The sequence below is a fragment of the Pseudopipra pipra genome, chromosome 16, assembly GCF_036250125.1.
Source record: "Pseudopipra pipra isolate bDixPip1 chromosome 16, bDixPip1.hap1, whole genome shotgun sequence".
Taxonomy (NCBI): Eukaryota; Metazoa; Chordata; class Aves; order Passeriformes; family Pipridae; genus Pseudopipra; species Pseudopipra pipra.
The window spans coordinates 1,108,444-1,131,761 of NC_087564.1; the positions used below are offsets into that span (position 1 = coordinate 1,108,444).

Consider the following 23,318-nt stretch of genomic DNA (forward strand, 5'->3'; position numbering starts at 1 on the left):
GCTCTGAGCTGAGTTCTGACGGTTCAGTTGCAGTGGCACTGCCTGAAGGTTATGTACATGAATAGCACAAGGAGCTTAAACCACCCTCACAACCCTACAGCAGCCCCAGAAAGGCCTCGAATGTACCAAATAACCAGCAGCAGCCTTGGGTGCTTGTCCACAACATTTATTACAAAACTATGTTCTGCCACTCCAGTTAAAAAAGGTCCCTGATTTAATTTCCCTGCTCCTCGTGGTTCCATTGCAATTCTCCAGCTACTGCTTCCCCTGACCTGCCAGGTAGGAGTGTCTTCACATTAACTTGGTACAGCAGCACCTCAAACTTCAGCACTGGGTCACATTAAAATGGGAAGAAAGCACTTAAAAAAACCTCTCTCATTCTAAAACTGGTAAAAGTTAAATATCTGTGGCAAAGGCCTCACTGCAGAAAGCTCTGAACTCTTCCTGTGCAAGTTCTCTTGATCTGAAAGAAAAAAGAGAAGGGGAAGATTAATCAGTTCAACTCCTTCCAGGAACAGGGAATGGGGTGATGAGGAGCTGGCTCTGCGTTCCTGCTGCTGAATGCTTGGCCTTGCCTGATGCAGCCCTGGGCTAAAACCAAGTCTGGATCTGTACCAAGCCTCACTCTTGGAGGTGCCTCATGTCTAAAGCAGCACCTGGGCTTGAGAGCCACCACTTCCTCAGGGCTGAGGCACTAAAACCAGAGCTACACTCTGCTTTCTGAAAGGGGAAAGGAGATGCTACAGCTCAGAGCTTCAGTTCTCTTAAAAAAAAAAAAAATTACCAGATTGCATGAGTCTGCATTTTGTTAGCACCTCCACAGCCCTTTGCTTTATTAACCCTTGTTCTATTCCTTCAATTTCAAGTATTTCCAGAAAAAATTGAGGAAACACAGGCTAAGCCTGGCTCTCTATAGTACTGGCCTGGTGTCTCAATATGTCAGGAGGAGCAGGTCTGTGTCACCTGGAGAGATGTCACAGACAGGCTGCTCTGTCCTCAGGCACAGGGAGCAGGTACCAGCTCTGTGCTGCCATCTCAGCTCCTGGCACTCACCTAGGGCACCACTGGGATATCCACAGGGTCATAGGCTGAAGATTTCATCTTTTCCAGTGGCTTCTTGAAGAGCTGCCGTAGGGCCTCATAGTCAGGCTTCTCCTCATACTCCAGAGCCATCACCTGCTCCAGGTATCTCTGCAGGGCCTCTGCAAAGCAAGGGCTGTCACACCTGGAGCAGCACAGCAACTCCAGCCACCTCTGCTCGCCCTGCAGCTCCTCCACCCACCCTGGGCAGCTGCACAAAGAGGAAAACCAAACCACGGCTAACACGAAGCTCAAAGACAGGATCATAGAATTAGAGAATAAAATAGAATCACAAGAGAGTTTGGGTTGGAAGGAACTTTAAAGCTCATCCAGTCCCACCCCTGCCATGGGCAGGGACACCTTCCTCTAGACCTCCAAGCCCCATCCAACCTGGCCTTGGACACTTCCAGGGATGGGGCAGCCACAGCTTCTCTGGGCAAGAGAACGGGATGGGGAAATGACCTCTAGCCCCAAATATTGCATTTTTAAACCCACCAGAACACCTGTCCCTTCAGCAAGGTTCATGAAACAGATCATGGGAGGCAGCCCTCCTTGTTTTGCTGTGCAGAAAACAAGGGATTTGTTCCCAGCTTGCCAACCAGTCCATGCAATGCTTGGTCACCATCACCACCAGAAGCCACCCTGGACCTGCAGCCCAGCACAAGACAAGGTTCTGGCCTCATGTACAGTCAGTCCTCCTTCCCTAAGTCCCACTGCCACTGAGAGCAAGCCCGTACCTGGAATGGCTCTGTGCCCGAAGCACAGTCGGAGAAGGCATTTCACATCCTCTCTGTACCTGCAATGGCACAGATGCTGTCATGTGAGCAGCAGGGGAGCAGCCACCTGAGCACCTGGCTTTGGCAAAGGGACAAAAACCCAAACAGGCTGAATTCAGATGGCCATGTCCTGAATGGAGCAGAACCTGGGGTTCATCAAACACCTTGGGCCAGGCTCAGCCTTGGGATTTACCCCATCCCAACAGTGTACCGGGACTGAGAGATTTCAGTCACAAAACCTCCCTCTCTGCTTTCTGCTGATTTCCCAAAGGGGTAGATGATTTCTCCTACCTTTCCTTCTGCTCCACCACAGTTTCTACTCTGTCCAGCACATTAGACCAAGGCAAAAAGCCACAGAGCCATTTTACAAGACAGTAGCCCAGAGATTCCAAGTCACTCCGGCGAGATGGTCCTGATGGGAAGAGACGTTCACATGTCACTCATGAAGGGGCAGAAGTAAAGAAATCCAAGTGCTCCACTAGGATGTGCTCTGGCACATCAATACTTCTGTGAGCCTGCTAACTCCTACAGATGAGAAATCATCTCCCAGCCTCTGGAGGAAGATTTGCTGAGCACTGGGAGAGATCAGTAACATCCCAACCAGGAGAGGGACCGGCTAATTTGGAGCGGGCTGCCCAGGGCAGTGGTGGAGTCCCCATGCCCGGAGGGATTTAAAAGCCACGTGGATGTGGCACTTGGGGACATGGGTGGCCTTGGCAGTGCTGGGTTTACAGTTGGACTCAATGCTCTTAAAGGTCTTTTCCAACCACACTGACTTTGGGATTTAAATGCCTTTCCAGCTTTCATTGCTTCAAGGTCAGAGCAGAGCCTGCTGCAAATCTGTTTTGGGCAGGATCCAGCCTGGCTTGTAACAGATCCCTGCTAAGCCAGCACAAAGGGCCCTGTTCTCTATTCCTCACACGCCTGTAGCAGCCAAGGCTCCAGATGGAGCAGGAACATCCCTGCTGCAGTCACTGAGCGACCTGGAGAGGCACAGCAGCCCAGAGAGAGGCAGGAGTGAGGAGCCCAAATTGGAAGCTGGTTCCTGGCACATATGAAGGCCTGGAAGGCAGCAGTGACAGGAACGCCAGTGGGGAGCCCCAGCTCCAGAGAGTGCTGCCACAGGAACAGCTCCAGCATGTGCCAGGAACCCAGACCCACCTGCACCTTTGTGGCTGTCCAGGCTGATGAACTCCAGGGTGCCCTCGTGAGGGGTCCTGCTGCCCTCACGCCGAGCCACGTGCTTCCCGCCGGGGCAGTACCGGAACGCGAAGCCATAGCCTGCCAGGGTCACCTGTGGGACAGAACAGCTCCCCCTGAGCGGCTGTGGGGTCACTCTGCTCAGTGCAGCCCCGAGTCCTGCACCACAGAGCCTGCCTGAGCACTGCACACACTGCTCTGCTGCCCTGCCTTATCCCGTTTCCCAAGCCCACCTCCACTGCCAGCCCTGCTCCTGCTCCCTACCTGTGTGAGGTCTGCTGGGTTCAGGTAGATGTTCTCAGCAGTGATGTCCCCGTGCACATACTCATTCTCATGGATGTACTCCAGGCAGTCTAGCTGGGAATAAACAGAGGGGAGCCTATCAGACTCATGCAGGCTCCTGCAGCACCCTGGCTATCACCGAGCTGGACTCTCCCCAGCTCCCCACAGCCATGTGGAGGAGCACTAAAAGCACCATCTCAGAGCCTTTAAATTCAAAGGTCAGGTTTCTCTCACTCTCCTTATCCCAAATTCCTTCAAGGTGATACAACACTAAAAAGATGATACTCAAATTTACAAGGGGCTCAAGAGATGCTACTTAGAGACTCCAGCCAAGCCCCTGGAGCAGCTTTAAAACATCTCTGAAAGATCTGGAAGGAAGTTACAGGTCTTTTCTGACAAAGTCTCTCAGGAAGAACTGGCTCTCCACATACCAGCCGGACTGCAATCTGAAACGCTGCCTTCTCCCTCAGCAGGTTCAAGCCATCACTCAGCACCGACTGAAGAGTTCGCCCCGAGTCAGAGAACACCAAAAACCTACAAGAGAAAAGGGTTTTGCACATGGCAGCACCTTCTTGCTTTGGAAACCCTGCAACAGACACTTGTCCAGCAATCCACTAGATCCCACTTTAACTCCAAGTTGACCTGGGCAAACACTTTTGTGATTTTTGATAAGAGAAAACTTCTTACAGAGGAGACAGATGTGCTGGTCTTGTGTTGCAGATACACAGCCTGAGTCTCCTCTTTGTGTTAAGTGTAAAGGACCAGAATAAGGTGTTCCCTGGCTTGAGGGGCAGCAGAAGCAAAAGCCATGGTTTCACTCGCCACACAAGGACTGAAGGAAACAGGACAATGAGGCAAAGCACTCAATAAATTATACAGGAGCAGTGCATAAGGTCAGGAGCCCAGCAGACAACGACAAAAGGACTAACAGACAGCAAGGGGAGGAGAGGGAACACTCACAAAAATGGCCCAAGAGCTCACAGTCCCCTCACCTGTAGCTGTCTCCATGCAGTCCAAAGCCAATGCAATTGGGAATGCCCAGCAAAGGCACAGAGTGACACTTCTTCCACTTCTCCACTGCAGAGGGAGAGAAAAAGACACAGGGCAGCATAAGCTGCTGAGGAGATCCAGGAGGAAGGAGCTCAGAGACCTCTGAAGGTCTGCTCTGCCCTGGGCAGCTGACAGCTGGAAGCCTCTCTCATCCTGATTCTGGCCCCAAAATTCCAGCCTGATGTGTGGGGGTACTGGCATGTCAATGTGCACAGCACTTCAGAGCATGAATGGAACTGCACAGCAAGAATGGGATCCCTCCCATCCCAGGGAGGATACTGGGAATACCAGAGCAGGCTAAGGGGTTGCCAACAGGGCTAGGGAAAACAAGGAGAGAGGAGGAAGAGGGGGATGGAGAAGCAGATTTTTACAGTCCTCCCAGAAGTGCAGGTTTGACATGAATTCCTCCACCACCCCTACCCACATTCTCTGGGCAGCTTTGCTCTTGCTCAGGTTTTGGTGACATTGGAGTCAGTACCAGAGAGCATCTGACAGAAATGCCCATGGAAGGGGCACAGGAGAGAGGGGAAGCCAAGGTGGGTGAGGCTGCAAGGCAAGACAGCTCCCAGGGACATCAAGACAGAGTGGGTAGAGCAAGAAAGCTTCAAAATGCCAGTACTGCAGTGTCCTACAGCACACACTGCTGGGAGAGCTGGCTCTTGGCTGAACTCCTCAGCACTAACTGAGCAGGGAATGAGTTTATCCTGTCCTGGCCTTCTGAGAGACTCATGGAACTGGTGAGAGAGGGATGCCAGTTGTCCTTAGTCCTTGCCCTCCCGAGAAGCACCAACCTGTGCCTGCTTTGGCAGCTCGCTGGAAGAAATTCTGTTCATTGTATATCCTCCCATCTTTGGCATCCTAAAGGGAACAGGAAGGAGGAGCATTATTTCAGCCACACACATCCTGCTGGAAAGGGCAACTTGGGCAAGATTGCCACAGGACCTCCACTAACTGTTTTAAAGAGCGCAGTGTCCCCCCCCTAAAAAAATTAGCAGAGCTCAGGTGCTTTGGTTCACTCTCCAGTGCTGCCCCTAACAACCACATAAACTCTCAGCATCAGCACAGAACAGGGGAGTGGCTGTCTCGGGTGGGGCCTTTCCAGCAGTGCCATTTACAGCTGCCTGTGGGTGAAGGACAGCCAGGCACTGCAGCCCATCTGGCAGCCTGGAGTGAGCTCTAGTCCCAAAGCTGTTACATTAAAGGGAGCCAGAGGTGACCTTCTAGTCACAGCAGGGATAAGGGCATTTCTGCAAACAGGCAAAACTCAAACAGAGAGCTGTAACACTTCAGTCTAGCTGTCAGAAAATGAGACAAGTTAAAATGTCTGTATCTGTGATATTTACGATATCGGTGCCATTGAGTGACCTCAAATGCACATAGTTTACATTCAGTATGCCCGTGTTTGCCTACACACATGTAGATATTCAACACACAAACTGACTCAGGACAGCTGCTATCATGCACAGGAGGAAGCAGAAGAGTTATATTCTAGCTGGTTTGATACCAAACTGGAGGATCAGCAGGCTTCAGACAACACAGAGACCATGTCCCAGAGGATATTTCACTCTGCACCTTGCCTGGTGAGCCCATCTGAGCCTTAAAATGCTCTCCTGTGCCTTATCACACTCCACAGTGCTCTGCAACTATAAGGGCTGGGCTGTGGCATCAGCAGACTACCAAGCAAAATGCCAAAAGATGTCAAAAAGTGCAAAACAGAGGAGTTTGGAGCGCTGCCTACAGAAGCGATTACAGTTTCCCAGCTAGTGGTTCTAGTTTTGTGGCACTTAGCTGTCTTTTCTCATCAACACTGTATTTCTCCTCCATCCTCTTACATGTCTCCTCTGACAAAAGGCAGAGTGATTATTGAAGTGCCTGCAAGAGCCCCACACACCATCCATCAGCACCAGCCCTCCCACAGACTAGCAAAGCCCAAAAGCCACAGCAGACAAGGAAACAGTCTTTCTGCTCTAATTTGTGAGTTACTGAAAATCAATCCTGAATTTCCACCACAGAACAGCTATTCCTGGAAATGACACACTCCTGGAGAACCCAAGGTATTGACAAGTGCCTGGAGAGCTGGCTCAGAACTCCAACTATAATTCCTGTTTGCTTCAAAAGTGTGCTCTGGCCTGATGGATAATCTCCATGCTGGCTTGTCAGCACAGCACCAAGTTCCAACCTCTCTAGTCTCCCCAGACCTCAGCCATACAGGAGAAAAGTTGGTCTGACATTCCTGAATCAAGATCTTCACCTCACACCACCCAATTCAGTTCTGGAGGTTACTGAGCCTGGCAGACCAAGGCAGCGACTTTCTGTGATTAAGGCTTTTATTTTAATCCTCATATCTATTTCCTTAATATCTTTAGTGGAAGGGCCAACCTGTACTCAACTCCAAGCATAGCACCCTCAGGAGGTTATATCCATCCCTAAGCTGGAAGGGGCCTGTGTGACCACTCCCTCTGAATTCCTGGGACACTCCCAGCCAAACAGGTCAGGACACAGTACTCTATGCACTATTCCTTACCCAAACAGATCAAAACTCACAAGTTTGAGGGAGTAGCTTTGCTTTTGAGGGCAGGTTCCAGATGCTGACTGCGCTGTGGAAGGATGGAACAGATGTGGTTACAGGAGCACGGAAAAGAGGTTCTGCATCATTAAATGCAGCCTGTGCAGCTGGATTTACTCATCCTCTGCTTCTTTCGCTTGGGCTTTGCAAAGCATCCTCTGTGACAGTGCCTTCCCAGATCACTACAAAATCATTCTTACCTTGCTCCAGCAGCTCAGCACCCTGACATGCTGCGAGTGCAGTTCTGCTTAAGTCACAGAAGCATCTGGGCATGGCTACAGTAGTGGGGGGCTTTGAGGGGTATGTAAAGAACAAATCATTAGTGGAATCTCAAAGGCACCCCCAAATTCATTTGCTGAGCATTCCCTCCAGCTCACTCTGTGGTAAGAGATGCCAAAGTCCCTCTGCTCTGTATGGATGTCAGAGTTATATGTGGCCTCGTTTCTCCAAAAGGATTTGCACCCATGACTTGGCCTCGGGGCAGTTCCTCTTCTGTTCTTAGACCAAGCGCTATACACAGGTCATCCAAAACTTGTATCTATAAAAGCACCCTCCACTATTGATTTTCACTTTTATCACATCTTTTTAAAAATATAGATGGATGCTCAGACTTTGTTATGCAACAGCTTAAGTAATGAAAAAGAAAGTAAAGCCAAATATCAGGCAAAACTTGGTCATGGAGAAAACTCTCCCTGTACAGTTTCCAAGTTAACAACAGAGAATAAGATCAAAAATTCCCCTTCAGAAGTTTACAACTAGACTGGAGAGAAAGGATCAGCAGTCACTAAATGGCTGAGTAGCAGTCCACATGATGTAACTGCTTTATTTTAGCCCACAAAATAGGCTACAGAATACAGAACTGACATTTAGTGGATACTGACACCACCTACAACACAGAACTCTCGCATAGTGCTGCTGGCAGTTAGGTTTTGGACCTAAAAAAACAGAAAGAGGAAGCATGGCCCCTAATGGCAGGCATTTCCTCATAACAGAGCAGCCAGGCCTCGGCTCAATCTTATTATCAGTGGCAGAATCACTGATGGTGGATGCCCAGAGAGAGAATGGCATGAAGCTGTATCAGGGGAGGGTTAGGCTGGATCTCAGGAAAAGGTTCTTCCCCGAGAGGGTGGTTGGGCACTGAACAGGCTCCCAGGGCAGTGGGCACAGTACCAGGGCTGCCAGAGCTCAAGGAGTGTTTGGACAACGCTCTCAGGGCCAGGGTGGGATTGTTGGGGTGTCTGTGCAGGGCCAGGAGTTGGACTGGATGATCCTTGTGGGTCCCTTCCCACTCGGGATATTCCGTGAATGCCGGCCCCTGCCGGCCGGTGGATCACTGCCAGCCCGGCAGACACTCAGTGTCACCCCAATGCCACCCCCTCTACGGTTCTGGGGGTTTAGGGACGTCCCGACAGCCCCCTCCGAACCCACAGCCGGGGACAGGCCCCCCTCACCGCCCCCGTCCCTCCCCGGGCCCCACAGCACCTTCGTACACCAGCCCGCAGCCGCCCTGCTCCAGCAGCCGCCGCAGCCGCCAGCGCCGCCCGCCCTGGTCCGCCAGCACCGTGTCCGCGGGGAGCGGCGCGGCCGGGCCGGGCCGGGGCTTGCGGGGCGAGCGGGGCCCGGGCCGGGCCGCCCGCGGGGAGGGGGCGGCGGGGCTGGGGGCCGGCGGCGGGGTCGGCGGGGCGGGCTCGGCGCGCTCCTCCTCGGGCAGCTCGGGCAGCCTCCCGCCGCAGGCCGGGCAGAAACGGAACGCGGGCTCCACGGCGCGCCCGCACTGCGGGCAGAACCGGCCGGGCCTGCGGGACACTGACAGCGTTACCGCCCGCTCCCGTCCCGCGCCCGCCGCCACCCCGCGCCCGCCGCCGCCGCGCTACGCACCTCGGGGAGCCGCCGACCGGCCCCGCCCGCGGCCGCTCCGGGGTCGGGGTCCGTGTCGGGGTCCGTGTCCCGGCCCCCGGCCCGCGCCGCCCGCGGACCCGCCGCCCCCGCCCCGACATGGCCCGGGCCCGCCCGCCGCGCCAACAACCGCGCATGCGCCGGGAGCGGGCCGGCCCTGGGGGGGCACCGGGCTGTGAGGAGATATCGGGGTGTGAGGGGACACCGGGGTGTGAGGAATTATTGGGGTGTGAGGGGACACTGGGGTGTGAGGAATTATTGGGGTGTGAGGGGACACTGGGGTGTGAGGGGACTCCAAGCTTTCATGGGACACTGGAGCTGTCAGGGGACATCGTGGCTCTGAGGGGACACGGGTGCTGCGAAGGGATACCTGGGGCTTTTTGGGGACATCAGGGCTCTGAGGGAACACCAGGCTTTGAGGGGACACGGGACTCTGAAGGTCCTCTGGGAGGGCACTGGGGCTCTGAGGGGACACGGGGGGCTGTGAGGGGACAGGGCTCTGAGGGTGCTCTGAGGGGACACAGGAGGCTCCGAGGGGACTCTGGGGCTGTGAAGGGACTCTGGTGCTCACAGCGGTCCCGTGGACCGTGGGCTCTCCCTGCCGGGCCGGGCAGGTCAGGCCACCCTGGGCTGGAGATGGGGAAGGAGCCTCAGGGGTCCCCTCCAGCCATGCCCCCAGCGCTGCCTTCCAGGCTCTGTGTTTGCTCCCTACTTCAGAAAAGACACCAGAAAGCTGCTTAGAAACGGCCTTGGGACTGTGGGACAGGAGCTCACGGGTTAATGAGTGTGGGAGTTAATGTGTGGCACAGGGCTGAGATGAGTACCTGTATTCAGTGTTTGCTTCTGTGTATCCCATCCCCTGGGTACATTCTACACCTGTAAACCTCAATCAGGCACCAATGTACTTCCATAAAAGAGGACTTAAACCTTTCCCTTCAGGTGGGCTGAGGCCAGGGTTTGCCTGGCCCCTGAGCCCCCAGGGCAAGGGGCAGCAGGGGGCAGTGGGGACCCGGAGTTTGCTGTCCCACAGAACACCTCACGTGTAACAAGGTTGTTTTTCAATGCCTGTCCCAGTGAGCCATGAACACCACAGCCTGGGCTGTGAGCAGGAGGCAAAGGGGATCTGGAAGGAAGTTCGTACCATGAGGAGCTGAGTGGAGCAGCCGCTCCCACCAAAGCTCAGCAGGAAGCAGGAGTGAGCAGCAATGGAAGGCAGCATGAAATAACCTCTGGGGTGTGACCCCCTGACTGAGCTCACCATAGAGCTTCAGGGCTTGGAAGAGGTGTCTCCAGACCAGGTGTCCTGCACAGACCTTATCCTGCTGGTTGCCCCTTCCCAACTGCTCCCAGTTGTTTTCCTAACATTCACTAAGCACACAGAAAAGTCCCAGGAAAGACACAAGTCTGCCAAATGACTCTGGGAAGCTTAGCTCGTGTTCAAGTTGGTTTCTGCAGCCTGTTTCTTGGATTTTTTTGAACCAACTGAACACTGTCAGGAGCAACAGGACAGGCTGGAGGGGTTCTCCCATTCCTCCCCACCACATGCATTGGGACACTGTGCTCCACAGTCACTCTTTTCTTTCCTCTGGCATTGCAGGTGGCAACAGGGCTATGCTGAACTGCCTCACTTCACTGCCATGCCCCTGCACGACCTCTTCAGTTCCAGTAATTCCCACATCCCATGCAGGTATAGATGCAATTCCTTTGTTAACCAAAGCACCCCTCGAAATTTTGACAGAAAAGAAATGGCCCTTCATCACATTGGTTTGAATTTTTCTCTACAGGTTGGTGGGTGGTGTTTTGTCTTTCCCTAATTCTTGAACCAAGATCATTGTCCCAAATCTCTCTGCAGTGACCAGTGGCTCAGCTGGGAATGCCTTGGTCCAGCAGATTTATTAACCCTTTTTAACTTTTCAAAGCTGTTAATTCATGATCATGGCTCTATAATTTCGTTGGTGGTTGCCTAGGGAACAGTGATCACGACTTGATTACATTCAATTTGGGCAGAGAAGAATCCATTCAGTAAACAGAAATATAGGATGCTTTAAAAAGTCAAACCCCATAAAGACAAGAAAAACTGAGAAAAAGCAGTGATGGGGAAAGGCAGATAGAAAATTATAGTAAAAGGTAATTTCTTAGGATTTATTTCAAGAGTCACCAAGCAAACACCAGAGAAGAGAAACCCCCACCCTACTTCAGTGGTGAATTGAAACTATTAATTAGCAATAAAGAAGAAGGCCATAACAAATGGATGAAAAGGGAAATAATTAACAATTTTCTCTATTTCATAACTGGTAATTTGCATCAGCAGGGTGAGCTGGGTGCCTGCAGTCACTCTGTAGGGAATTGTGTCCCTGGCATTGCACCTCCCAGCTTGTCTCAGCAGGAATTTGCTCCCTCATTCCTGCCTCGGGCATTGAAAACCAGCCTGGATTTTGGCTGCAAAGGGGTTGGGTTCCTGGAGAGCCTCTGGAGAGCAGGATGGAGCAGATCCCAAGGTCAAACTTTAGTGCCTTGAATCTTCAGGCTCTCAAATCCATGGGTAAGCGTGTGAGCTTTAACCCTTTGTTGTCCCAAAGGGCTGTCAGGGGATGCAGGAATGGGGGAGGAACTGGGGAGGAACTGGGGCTGGTCCTGGGGCCAGTCCAGGCTCTGGACCCTGGGGAAGTGCCATGGGATGGGGGTAAGACCAGGGTGGGGAGATCTGGGCCTGATCAAAGGCTGAGTCAGAGCCAGCAACAAAGATTTGTCCTTGTCCTCCTCAGCCAGGAGTGGCCTGGGAGCATCCTGGACTTCCCACAGCCCCAGCAAACCAACCCTCTGTGTGTTCCCTTGTTCCCTCTGGATCCATTTCCATGCTGGATCCCCACGGCAGAGACAGCCTCCCACAGCGTGCTCATGCACTGTTTGGGAAGTGCTTCCTGTTGGTCTGAGCCAGCTCCAGCCCTGTGCTGTTCCTTGAGGCTCTGCTCTAGGGAATGAAAATACTCTTCCCTTTGTTTCCCCCTCGGGGACCCCTTGCAGGTCTCTTCTCTGCCAGGCTGTGACATGCACCCAGCCTGTCCCCCACTGTTAATACACCTTACTGTCCCGAAGAGCTTTAGGAGAGAGATTTTGTTCAAGTTTTGCAAAAATTGCTGTTTATATTTGATCTGATCCACCATTATTTACATATTCCATGTTGTTCTAGCAAGAATTCCCTCCTCCAAGCCTTGCTGGATGTTGCCTCACCACTGCATGTTCTTTCATACATGTTCTGATGCCATATTTTCTTCCATCTTCCAGCATATCTGACAGGACCAAAGCCAGGTTTAAGAGTCCAGTGTTTCCTGGATCCTTTGGAGCCCTTCCTAGAAATCAGCCTGGCCTTTGCCACCTCTCCTCCGGTTTGGGAAGGTCAGGGACCTGCTGCCTGTGTCCTGCTGCAGGGTCTGCCCTGAGCACATGCCAGCCCAGTAGTTTTTCAGCAGAATTCCCACTTCTGATGTGTTTGCAAAATACACTGCTGTTAATTCTTATGTGGTAAGCAAATTACACTCAAAATATATTTTCATCTCAGTTAATGCTGTTTTTAGCTTGTGGGGAATTTGCATCTTTTGCTGTTTTCCTGGTTTGAAATAGATAATGCTAGTTTTTGCAGAATTTTTATTTTATTCCATTTTAGTTTTACTACTTATTTGTGTTTTGACTACCTTGCTTTCCTGTTAAACCATCCTCCTGCTGATTCACCATGGTATTTATTGCATTAGGATCTGTTTTGTAGGAGCCACACATCCACACAGGCTAGGCAGTGTCTCCCTGTTTTTTGCAAGTATTTTCCTCTGTATTTCATTGAGTCACAGAATACCAAACTGATTTGGGTTGGAGGGGACCTCAAAGTTCATCTTGTTCCACCCCCTGCCATGGGCAGGGACACTTTCCACTAGCCCAGGTTGCTCCAAGCCCCGTCCAACCTGGCCCTGGACACTTCCAGGGATGGGGCAGCCACAGCTTCTCTTGGCAACCTGTGCCAGGGCCTCACCACCATCACAGAGAAAGATATACCTCTGGATGATTCCCCACACCACTGCCTACTCACCTCACCCACCACCCTTCACTGAACCCTCCTATGATGGTCTCATATCAAGGGCTGATACCCCAGGTCTGTTGTCCTTTAGCCAGAGCTCATCTTTCCTGGAGATGCTCCCTCTATCTCCAAAGTTTCTCCAGTTTATTTCTAAGCCGAAATCCAATCCCCATAGGCAGCAACCTGCCTGTCCTCACTGAGCAGCAGCACTGCCTGCCCTGCTCCAGCTTCCTCTGCATCAGTGGGTTAGGGGAATTTTTAACTCTCTCTTGGTCTTGGAAGAGGGAAACATAAATCTCTTCAGGAATGGATCCACCTCCCTGTGGCCTTTTTGTGCTGAGGGTGGTCTCAGAGAACCACAGAATATCCTGAGTTGGAAGGGACTCATTGAGTCCATCTCCTGGTCTGTGCTGCTGTGCCCTGCAGGAAAGTGCAGGTGGCTGGGGTGGCAACAAAGATCCCGATCTCCTCCTGCAGGAGTTCCCTTGGTGCCAGCTCAGTTATGTCTCCCTTATCTCACTCCTGGCTTCCCAGCACACTGCCAGCAGCCCCTTGGATTTAGGTGCTGGCAGAGATCTTTGAGCTTGACAGAGGGCCCAAAGCTACCAGTTCTTCAACCTCTTAATGAAACAAGGCTGTTCCTTTGCACTTACCCACCTCTTGGATCCTGAAGTGAAGTGATGCCACTTGGGCAGCCATGCTACAGTCCTGGAGAGGCCTCAGGAGCCTTTCAGCTCCGAATTGCCAGTTTCAATCCAGCAGCTGCAAGAGGTCCTGGCTGTTGGCATGCCCCTGAGAAGTGGCCCTAGGGACACCAGATACCTCTGGAGGAACAAGTGAGCTGCCCTTGGGCAGTGCAGGCAGAGCCTACCTGTGTGTCCCAGGCCATGCTGCTTCCTCAGCTCCATCCACCACCACTCCAACCACAGTGAGATGCTCTGGCACAGCAACAGTGGTAGCAGAAGTTTCCAGCCGCATCTCCTCCATCCTGGTGGTGCACCAGGCCTGTCAAGGGCACTGAGCTCTGTGACCCCCAACAAGGGCACAGGGGCAGAGCAGGGACATCCTGAAGAGCTTCCTCACGTGTTATCCTTTCCAATCCATGGAAATGTTCCTTTGTCTGAGCACTGCAAGGGGAGTCTGTTTTCCTGCACATCTTCCCAACACTTTCAGAGCAAAGTGACACACCAGGAGACTCTGCCACAACCTGGCAGCCTAGGCTGGGGGACTGCAGGCTGGCATGCCTTGAGGGACAAGGGAAGAGGGAATCCGCCCCTGGGGGAAGGGAGCCCAAGAGATCTGGTCCTTGGCCAGTCTGGGGTAGCGGAAGGCGCTGGATCTGTTCCCCTACTTTCATCAGAACCGCCATCCTGGCATTTCCCTCCTGGGTCACGCTGCTTAAGGGTAGAAAATGCCAGTCCCAGGATTGTACCACCCAGCACTGCAGCAATGTTAGAGTGGGAAGAAACTAGGAGAAGATGGGAAATGCTCTCTCTCTGTCCCTGACCTGCAGCTCATGGGATATGATGTCCATGGAAACTCTCTCTGCATGTCCCCAAGCCAGCAGCTGCCCTGGAGGAAGGTGCCACTGGGCATCAGGGGCTGTGTGCCCTGCTCACACTCCCTCCTCCCTCACAGGGAGCAGCAGGAGGCTGGGATGGAGGGCAAGGAGCAACCCAGAGGTGGTGGCAAAAGGCTAGTAGCGAACCCCAGCCAAAGTGTTTGCCCAGATACTGCCCAGGGTGGCAGGGCCATGGGGAGGGCAGAGAACTGAAGGAGGAATTGTTTAGCAAAGTTCCTCTTCTCAACATCTGTATTCAGCTGCTGGCTTAGAGATGAGGAGCCAGTGCACCTTGTGCTGGGTCCATGCTGGCATGGCTGCCCTGGGGACTCACCAGCACATCCCCCCACAGCACCTCTGCCTACCTGACCTGCATCTTGGGTGTCTTGTGGATGGGGAGGCATTGCCTCAATGGACAGATAAGATCATTTCCTGAGCCAGCCAGCACCTTTTAAACAAGTTAAACCCTGAAGCCAGGTATGGGATGGGCAGGACTGGGGTTTCTGGACCCAGACAGTCTGAAACAGCAGGATGGATGTCCCCACTGGGGCTACCCCTTGGGAATAATCCCATGGGAGATGGGGGTGACAACGGCCACCAAGGGAAAGTGGTAGAGAACAGACAGAGCTGTGATCTCAGAGACAGAGATGCCAGCAGCATGGATGGGGATGGCAGGCTTGGCACAGGGGCTTGTTCCTCCTTCCAGGGCCTGATGGGAGAGCTCAGAGAGGGACAGCCCCCAGGCAAGCGTTCCCTTGCTGTTTGATCCCTGCTGCCTGATTCCTCACTGCCTGATCCCTCGATGCCTGATCCCCACTGCCTGATCTCTCACTGCCTGATCCTTCTCTGCCCCACTGCCCTTTTCAGTGTCCCGTGGATTTCTTCTGCATCCCTGCTCAGTCTTCTGCACACTCCCAGTCTTGGGTGTGAGCTGAGTCACTGTGATGCCACTGCACCTCATTGCAACATCTCCCATCATCTGTTCTAGGAGCCATGAGGAGCCTGTAAATAGTTTCTTTGGCAAGATTTTTGTTTTGATCTAATGGCTCAGCTTCCTTCAAAGACAGGCATGGAGAGGCACTGCGTGAGGCAACAGGGAAGGTCATGGGGAGAGCTGTAATTGGGGAGGATCAAACTCAGGCTCAAGCAGGAGCGTGGGCAGGTGGCTCAGCCCAGGCTGCCACGAGGCTCTGGCGTGTCACCACAGGCACTGACTGTCCCAGATCCTCCCCAGCCCCACGGTCACCTGTGAGTACTTGGCTGGCTGCTGGCAGCATCTGAGACAGGGCCAGGGGCCTGGGATGGCACAGACCCAGGGCGAGACCTCCACCCTGCCATTCCCGTGGCCATCACAGCAGGATCCTGTGCAGCATCATGACATGGGACGGGGGAAAACAAACCAGGAAAGGATGAGCCCTCAGCCAGGCCATGCTTGGAGGGAAGGCACGTGCCATCCCCACGCCCAGCCGACCTGCATCATCCACGTCACCAAGTGCACGGGTGGCTCTGCTGAGGGACAACAACTTGCTAAGCTGGGCCGGCTCCTGCCTCCGAGCCCCGTAATGAGCTTTGCTGGGAGCTGCTAAGGAGATGAGTGTAAGCAGGGAAGCTTTGCTGTGGTCTGGTGGCTGCTTGGTCACCCCGGGCAGACAGGCTCCAGCTCCACTGGTGTGTGTGGAATGAGCTGGGGGAGTGCAGGGACACGGCTCCTGTCTGTGGCTCTGCAGATGGGCACCGAATCCAGGCATCTCCCACTGCAGCCCTGTGGGCGATGGGACCTGAGCACAGGCCAGGCAGTAAGAACTTCTACTGCAGTCCTCTGTCCAGGGCCAGACCCACAGCAGGGACTTGCTCCAGGTGCCCCGGAAAGCAAAAGCTCAGATTTGGCCATTGCCAGGAGCAAAGTCACCAAGGCAGGGAGCGAGGTGTCCCCTCCCAGCTCCGGCAGTGCAGTCACGGAGCGTCACTCTGTTCACACGTGCCTATTTTTAACAGCAATGCTGCTGATTCCTGCTCCCTTACCGAGACAGCTTCACCCATGTCCTGGTTTCTCAGCTCATTTCCTCCTCTCCCGGGGCCAGCCAGGGCCCAGCGAGTGGGTACAAATGCCCAAGATGAAAAGATCGGATGGGAATGCTGTCTGCAAAGCAGTCATGCTCTAAGCCATCATTGCAGCATTCAGCTGAGCAGAGACCTCCCCAAATTATAGAATCACCAAATTATAAAATCATTTAGTTTAAAAAATCTCTCTAAAATCATCAAGTCCAACCATTCCCCCAGCACTGCCAAGGCCACCCCTGAATCATGTCCCTAAGTGCCCTCATCTACATGACTTTTGAACACTACCAGGAACTTCACACTTCCCTGGACAGCCAGTTCCAAAGCCTGAATTCTTTATTATATGGGAAAAGGCAGTGGCTGGGGTCTGCCCCTCCCCTGTCTGCTGTTGCCTGGGGCGGCTGAGGGTCACCAGAGCACCCCAAATGCCCCCCAGCACTTCTCAGCCCCAAGCAGCGGCCCGAGGGGCACCTCGTGCCCCGTGTTCACACCGCAGAGCTGCCTCGGGCCGTGGCTGTCATTGTCCCCGTCCCCCCTCCCCACCCTCTTCTTCCTCCTCCCTCTCCCGCACTGTGCAAACTTTCCTCCCTTCGGTGTTCCCAGCACCAGCAGCTCCTTCTCCTGCCAACTTGGCACCGGCAGCGGGAGCAGACGGGGCTGGGCAGGGCTGGCACAGCGGGCAGGGCAGGCCACCGCGACCCCGCTCCGCTGCCGGCACTTTCATCCTTATCTGCAGCGTTCCGCCCGGCCCCTGGAGTGGCCCGGGAGCGCCGCGTTCCCACGCACGGGAGCTGCTCCCAAAAACCAGGGCACCAGGGCAGGGCCGGGTGTGGAGTGCTGCCGTCCGGGAACGGGATGGGCAGAGAGACGGGCACCGGGAACCGCTCACACGCACAGCCCCAGACAGACACACACAGCCCCCTGCATACACACGGGCCCCTTGCACACCCACAGCCGCTTACACACACCCGGGGGTCCGAGTGGGCACCTGTGAACATGTATGTCACATCTGTGCACATGAGCAATGCCCGGTACATGTGCACACAACCGTGCACTCACACAGTGACATGGGTGCACACACCTGTGCACACATGCAATGCCCTGCACGCACATGTATGGCATACATGCAACGCCCAGAATGTGTGTACACAAACACACACACAGAATTTACACCCGGGATGATGTATACACACACTCCTCAGTGCATACACACTGACAAACACACGTGTGCACTCACAGACACACACACAGTGACACATACATGTAATGCACACAAAGGGTGACATACACGTGCACACACACATAGCATGATACAGACACAGAGGTGACACACGTGCACACACACAGGATGGTACATGCAGACACACAGAGTCACACACAGAGTGAAACACACACATGCAAGCACACTCGCACACATCCCCCCAAATTCTCATCTACTGACAGACACTCAAACATCCACACACACACACAGAGCATGATGCGCACACACAGACCCATATGTGCAGACACAGGGGGTCACACACACAGTGAATGAAGCACACACATGCACACAGACACACACAGAGCATGATGCACACACATACATGTGTGCACACATTCACACACACAGCATTATGCACACACACAGAGACGTGCACACACACACACACAGCATGATGCACACACATACATGTGTGCACACATGTTCACACACGCACATACACACGTGCACACACAGAGCATGATGCACACACGCACGCATGCATGCACACGCACTCACACTCTCTCACACACACACTCACACACACACTCACACAGACACACTCGCACACACACTCACTCATGCACACAGTCACACTGTCACACACACACTCACACACACAGTCACACTCACACACACATACAACATACAGAGACACACATACACTGTCACACACACACACTGTCACACACACACAGACACACACACACAGACACACACCCACACCCACACCCACACACACACCATCACACACACACACACACTGTCACACACACACAGACACACACACACAGACACACACACACAGACACACACACACAGACACACACACACACACACCCCCACACACACACCATCACACACACACACACACTGTCACACACACACAGACACACACACACAGACACACACACACACACCCCCCCCACACACACCATCACACACACACACACACTGTCACACACACACACTGTCACACACACACACCCCCACCCCATCACACACACACACACACTGTCACACACACACACTGTCACACACACACAGACACACACACACAGACACACACACACACCCACCCCCACCCCCACACCCACACACCATCACACACACACACACACTGTCACACACACACACTGTCACACACACACACTGTCACACACACACAGACACACACACACAGTGTCACACACACACACAGACACACACACAGACACACCCACACACCCCCCACACCCACACACCATCACACACACACACAATGTTCGCTCTCGGTCTCGCCCCGCCCGGCCCGGTCCCTCCCCCGCGCGTGCGCGGTGCGGGCGGTCCCGCGGGGGGCGGGCGGGGCCGGACGGAGCGGGAGCCGCAGCCGGAGCCGCCCGGCCCGGTGAGTGAGGGGCGATGGGCACGGGGGGCGGCACCGGCTCCCGAGGTGATGGCACCGGGGGACGGCTCCGGGGGGTGCGCGGGGCCGCGGCCTCTCGGGCGGTCGGCGGGGTGGCCCCGCCCGGGGCTGCGGCAGCGCCGGGGCCCTTGGCCCGGCTCCTCCCGCTGCCGCCTCCGCGCTCCGGCCCGGTCCCGGCGGTGGCTCCTGCGTGGGGCCGGGGCCGGGGCCGGGCCCGCGCGGTCGCGGCCCCCGGGGGCTGCGGGGCCGAGGCGGGGGGAGGCGGCGCCCCGCGGGCTCCCCGGGGATGCTCGGCCACGCTCGGTACCCGCGCCCCGCCGGCATCCCGGGGCACAGGGGCAGCCCTCCCGGGGCACAGGGGCAGCCCTCCCGGGGCACACGGGGCAGCCCTCCCGGGGCACAGGGGCAGCCCTCCCGGGCGGGGACAGGGGGCTGCGGGGATCGAGGGGGCACCTGCCGGCCCCGCTGCGCCCCGGGCCCGGACCGAGCAGGTACCGACCCTCGGTAAGGGAAAGTCGCTCATGCCAGCACAGACACTGGGGGGTTGGAGCGTGTCCAGAGAACGGAACCGAGCTGGGGAAGGGGCTGGAGCAGCAGGAGAGGCTGAGGGAGCTGGGGGGGCTCAGCCTGGAGAAAAGGAGGCTCAGGGGGGACCTTCTGGCTCTGCAACAGGAGGGGGGAGCCGGGAGGGGTCGGGCTCTGCTCCCAGGGAACAAGGGACAGGACAAGAGGAAACGGTCTTAAACTGCACCAGATGCTTATATTGGATATTGGGGAAATTTCTTCCCCTACAGGGTGGTCAGGCACTGGCACAGGCTGCCCAGGGCAGTGGTGGAGTCACCATCCCTGAAGGGGTTTAAAAAACAAGTAGAGGGATCCCCCCTCCCCAGATAGGGACATGAGAAACCCAGTTGTTGGGCTCCACACCTTGTTCTTTTGTTAAATCCATGATGCCACTGAATTTGGAGAGTTTGCTTTTTTACAGGCAATTGCAAACTCGCTGGGCAAACCAGTGCCAGTGTTTGTAGGGGAAAGGGTTTGACCAGCTTTTGCAGCAGCTTTGTCCTCCCTCTCCTGCTGCTGCCCCAGCACAAAAGGCTGTTACAGACACAGCCCTGGAGCCCGTCAGGCTCCTCGTGCCCACCGACCCCCCCTGTGCCCCACTGCAGGGCAGCAGCCCACAAACCAACCCCTCATTCTGCAAACAAGACCCACCCCCAGCACTGTTTGTGTTTACTTCTTTATTTCGAGGCCTGAAGTTCCTGTCTGGGGAAAAACCGGATCTGTAGGGCATTGGGATTTGGGGTTGCAGAGGGCTGTGAGGTCACTGGACACTCGGTCCCTGCAGCACCCAGCACTGCTGGGCTTGCAGCCTCCTAGAAAGTTTTACTGCTGTTTGCACAACCAAGGTGAGGTTTTTACGGTCTGGCTGCTTGTCGTGACTCCCACATCTCTGTGAATGGTGAGAAGGAGAAAACACCCCAGCAGGAGAGTGGCTGATCTGGTGGCTGCTGGCCCTGGTTGTTCATTGCAGGACCAGGGGCTTTCTGGATGCGCCCGAGTCGGAAATCACTCTCTCTTCCTGAAAACACTGACCATAAAAAGTGGCTGCTTGTGCTTTTAATTTCCAGCACAAACACTGTGGGGAGCAGAGAGGCATTTCCTTCTCTGGCGGCAGCGTGGAAACCCCCCCGGGACTGACAGGCCTCACCAGGGGTGTGATGCCACCACCCCGGGGCACTGGGGCACCGGGTGGTCCTCACAGGGTCACAGAGGCACCCGCAGGGTCTGCAGCTTGTCCCCCGGGGGTGACACGGAGCCTCTGCAAACCAGCAGGAGAAACGCCGGTTTTATATAAAAAAAGGCAACGTCTGCCATTTCCAGGGCTTGTTTCTATGGGAACGGGACATCAGAAGAGCAGGGATGCGGCGTGTGCTCTAAAATAACTGCCAGCTCCCAGGAGCACGTGGCCTTTGCTCGGCCCACTCGGCCCTTTCCGCTGAGAAGGCGGCCAGGCATGGCCAGATCCTGGCTGGAAGTGGGTCAGGGGGTAGGATGCTGGGGCCTTGATCCCTGCCAATCCTCAGCCTGTCCTCGTCTAAATCCACCGGCAGGAGAGCTCCGGTCCCAGCTGGCAACTGATGCTGCCACGTTACCCGGCACAGCTCGGCACTGCAGCAGGGGCTGGGGGCCCCCGTGGTGAGCACCACACTGGTACCCACCCGTGCAGGCTGTGGGCAGGCAGGACAGCTCTCCTTCCTCGCTGACCTCCCTGGGGATGGCCAGGGCGAGTCCAGGATCACATAGTTAGCAGACCCTTCCTCCCGCTGCAGTCGGGTGCGGAGAGCAGGGTGTTTCCAGTGAGGGGGAGAGGAACTGGGTTGTTCTCCCTGAAGCTGATGGTGATTGTCTCTCTCTTCCCCCAAATCTTTGTCTGTGCCTCTTGCTGGGAAATTCAATCTCATCTCATAGTGCTGAGGTGAGGTGGGAGCATCACTGGAGGGGACAGCCCAGCCTGCTGCCGTGTGTCCTCCTGCCAGGCACCTCCGAGGTCATCGTCAGCCATCAGTGCACAGCCATCCTTTCCCGCTGCAGGTGGTCCCAGGCATGGACCGTGGGCCCTGCCTGAGCTGCCTTTGGTCATGGGCATCTCGGGGCTGATCCAGGCTGCACCTTCCAAAACAGGTTTTCTCTTTTGGGTTGAAAGACAAAATCGTTTCTGTGGATGCCCAGAGCCTGACCATTGTTACTCTCAAATCTGGTAAGAGTAGCCCTGTTGTAACTGAGCTTCTTCCTCCTCTTATCCTCCAGCGAATGAAAGTCCAGAATGAGTTTTCTTGGAACACTTAAAAACTTGAAAACATTTATTGGCAGTAATGGGGTTTCTGTCTTTGCGTAGTGTTTGTGTTGCCCAAGAGCTGCTTGACATTTTCCCAGCAAAGCACCGGCCCTGACGGCAGCGTAAGACCCGCGGGGGCGGCCGGGGGGGCAGATTGTGTTGGAGGGTGTGGTGGAGTGAGCAGGATTTGGGACCTCTGTGAAGGCAGCAGCCAGCTCCAGCCTGAACTGCCACATTCATCCTCTTTAAAGTGAGCCAAAATTTTGATTCCCTTGGTATGCCCTGAATCGCCTTCATGGGGGTGTATGAGGAAGGTTTCTGCTCCTGGGGGACTCATTTCGAGGTATTTCAGGTGCTGCTGTGTGGGGTATGGGCATGTGTAGGGCTGGGGAACCTGCTGAGGGGTCCTGTGGCAGAGTGTGGGCAGTTCTGTTTGGGTATATGTGGATCAGAGGTCAGCTGGAGACACGGTACTTTGGGATGAGCTTTGCTAAGTCCCTTTTGCTATTCCTTTCCCACTTGCGGGGGCTCTGATGGACTTTTCTGGGCTGCAGCAGCAGATCTGCTCTGCTTTTTCCTGCCTGGAGGAAGATCCTTGAACGCAGATGTCCCTGCTGTTGTGGGAATCTGTCTTCTGCGCATGGAGTGGCAAAGAGAAGGTGGTTTTTTTGTGTGCTCTGAGAACACACCTGGGTTTTGGGCTGGGGCTGGGAAGGTGTGTGCCAAGGCAGGAGAAGGCTCCTGGAGGGCTCGAGGAGCTGGTGGCAGAGGGCAGGTGAGGTCGGTGGGTGTTGCTGTGCCTGCAGCCCTCCATGGTTCTCAGCCTGCTCTTGCTGCTCTCCCTGTGTTCACCGTCACCGCTCCGGGAGCTGAGGTCAGGGCTGGGTGGTGGTGGAGGTTGGTGAGTGCTGACTGCATCCAAGGAACCGATACTATCCCAGACAGGGCTGGAAAACATGCTGTGGAGCATCTGCCAGGGTGTTGCTGATGAGTTACGTGTCTGTCCTTGTCCCTGTGGCGCTTTCAGTGCTGCCAGGCTTTGGAGCTGACCCCAGCAGGTGCCTGCTTGGTGGGCACTGCTGTGATCCGGGTTGGCCCTGTCGGAATTTGCCATGTCAGGGGCTGGGGCGGCTCAGTAGGGGTGCCCCATGTCCAGCACCGTGGGCAGGAGGCTCTGAGAGTGCCAGGGCTGCCCCTTCCTCCTCGGTGCCGCACTCCAAGCCTGATATCTCAGCCCATCTCGTGGTGGGACAGCAGTGCCCCGTCAGGAAATGCCACTGCAAATGGAGACAAAAACAA

General features: G+C 55.0%; 2 protein-coding genes and 1 long non-coding RNA gene across 15 annotated transcripts in view; 2 read left to right on the forward strand and 1 right to left on the reverse strand.

The window, feature by feature from the left end:
- Positions 1 to 150: 150 nt before the first annotated feature.
- On the reverse strand, positions 151 to 8,951 carry VRK3 (VRK serine/threonine kinase 3). Of its 12 annotated transcripts, none has more exons than XR_010434636.1 (12): positions 8,833 to 8,951; positions 8,437 to 8,750; positions 6,933 to 6,985; positions 5,180 to 5,246; positions 4,331 to 4,415; positions 3,770 to 3,872; positions 3,321 to 3,413; positions 3,018 to 3,150; positions 2,148 to 2,268; positions 1,818 to 1,876; positions 1,054 to 1,291; positions 151 to 463 (listed from the first exon to the last, which is right to left on the reverse strand). XR_010434636.1 is itself a non-coding variant. In XM_064672450.1 (12 exons), the coding sequence occupies exons 1-11, from the start codon at positions 8,949 to 8,951 to the stop codon at positions 1,054 to 1,056; spliced, it is 1,296 nt and encodes a 431-aa protein (XP_064528520.1). In that variant the 3' UTR covers positions 151 to 463. The 12 variants fall into 12 exon arrangements, 9 of the variants coding, with proteins under 9 accessions (XP_064528520.1, XP_064528521.1, XP_064528526.1 ...); XR_010434637.1 differs by having other exon boundaries at positions 1,054 to 1,202; positions 1,818 to 1,931; XR_010434638.1 differs by having other exon boundaries at positions 1,054 to 1,202; positions 1,818 to 1,935.
- An 863-nt stretch (positions 8,952 to 9,814) lies between these two features.
- Positions 9,815 to 12,413, forward strand: LOC135422889 (uncharacterized). The gene is made up of 2 exons (XR_010434642.1): positions 9,815 to 11,392; positions 12,136 to 12,413. It is a non-coding gene; the product is annotated as an uncharacterized LOC135422889 (long non-coding RNA).
- A 6,687-nt stretch (positions 12,414 to 19,100) lies between these two features.
- Positions 19,101 to 23,318, forward strand: part of ABCA3 (ATP binding cassette subfamily A member 3) — a 32,865-nt gene continuing 28,647 nt past the window's right edge. For both annotated transcript variants that reach the window (XM_064672460.1, XM_064672461.1), the window contains exon 1: positions 19,101 to 19,162. The gene's annotated coding sequence lies outside the window, so the exon portion shown is untranslated. The remainder of the gene's footprint in view (positions 19,163 to 23,318) is intronic.

What these genes read in the sequence shown, in the direction of transcription:
- VRK3 (XM_064672451.1), bottom strand. Translation starts at nt 8,951, where the DNA reads ATGTCGGGGCGGGGGCGGCGGGTCCGCGGGCGGCGCGGGCCGGGGGCC. An exon ending in CTGCGGGCTGGTGTACGAAG is followed by an intron (nt 6,986 to 8,436) that starts GTGCTGTGGGGC and finishes ATCCTTCCACAG; the next exon opens with CGCAGTCAGCATCTGGAACC. An exon ending in AGCTGCCAAAGCAGGCACAG is followed by an intron (nt 4,416 to 5,179) that starts GTTGGTGCTTCT and finishes CTCCCTCTGCAG; the next exon opens with TGGAGAAGTGGAAGAAGTGT.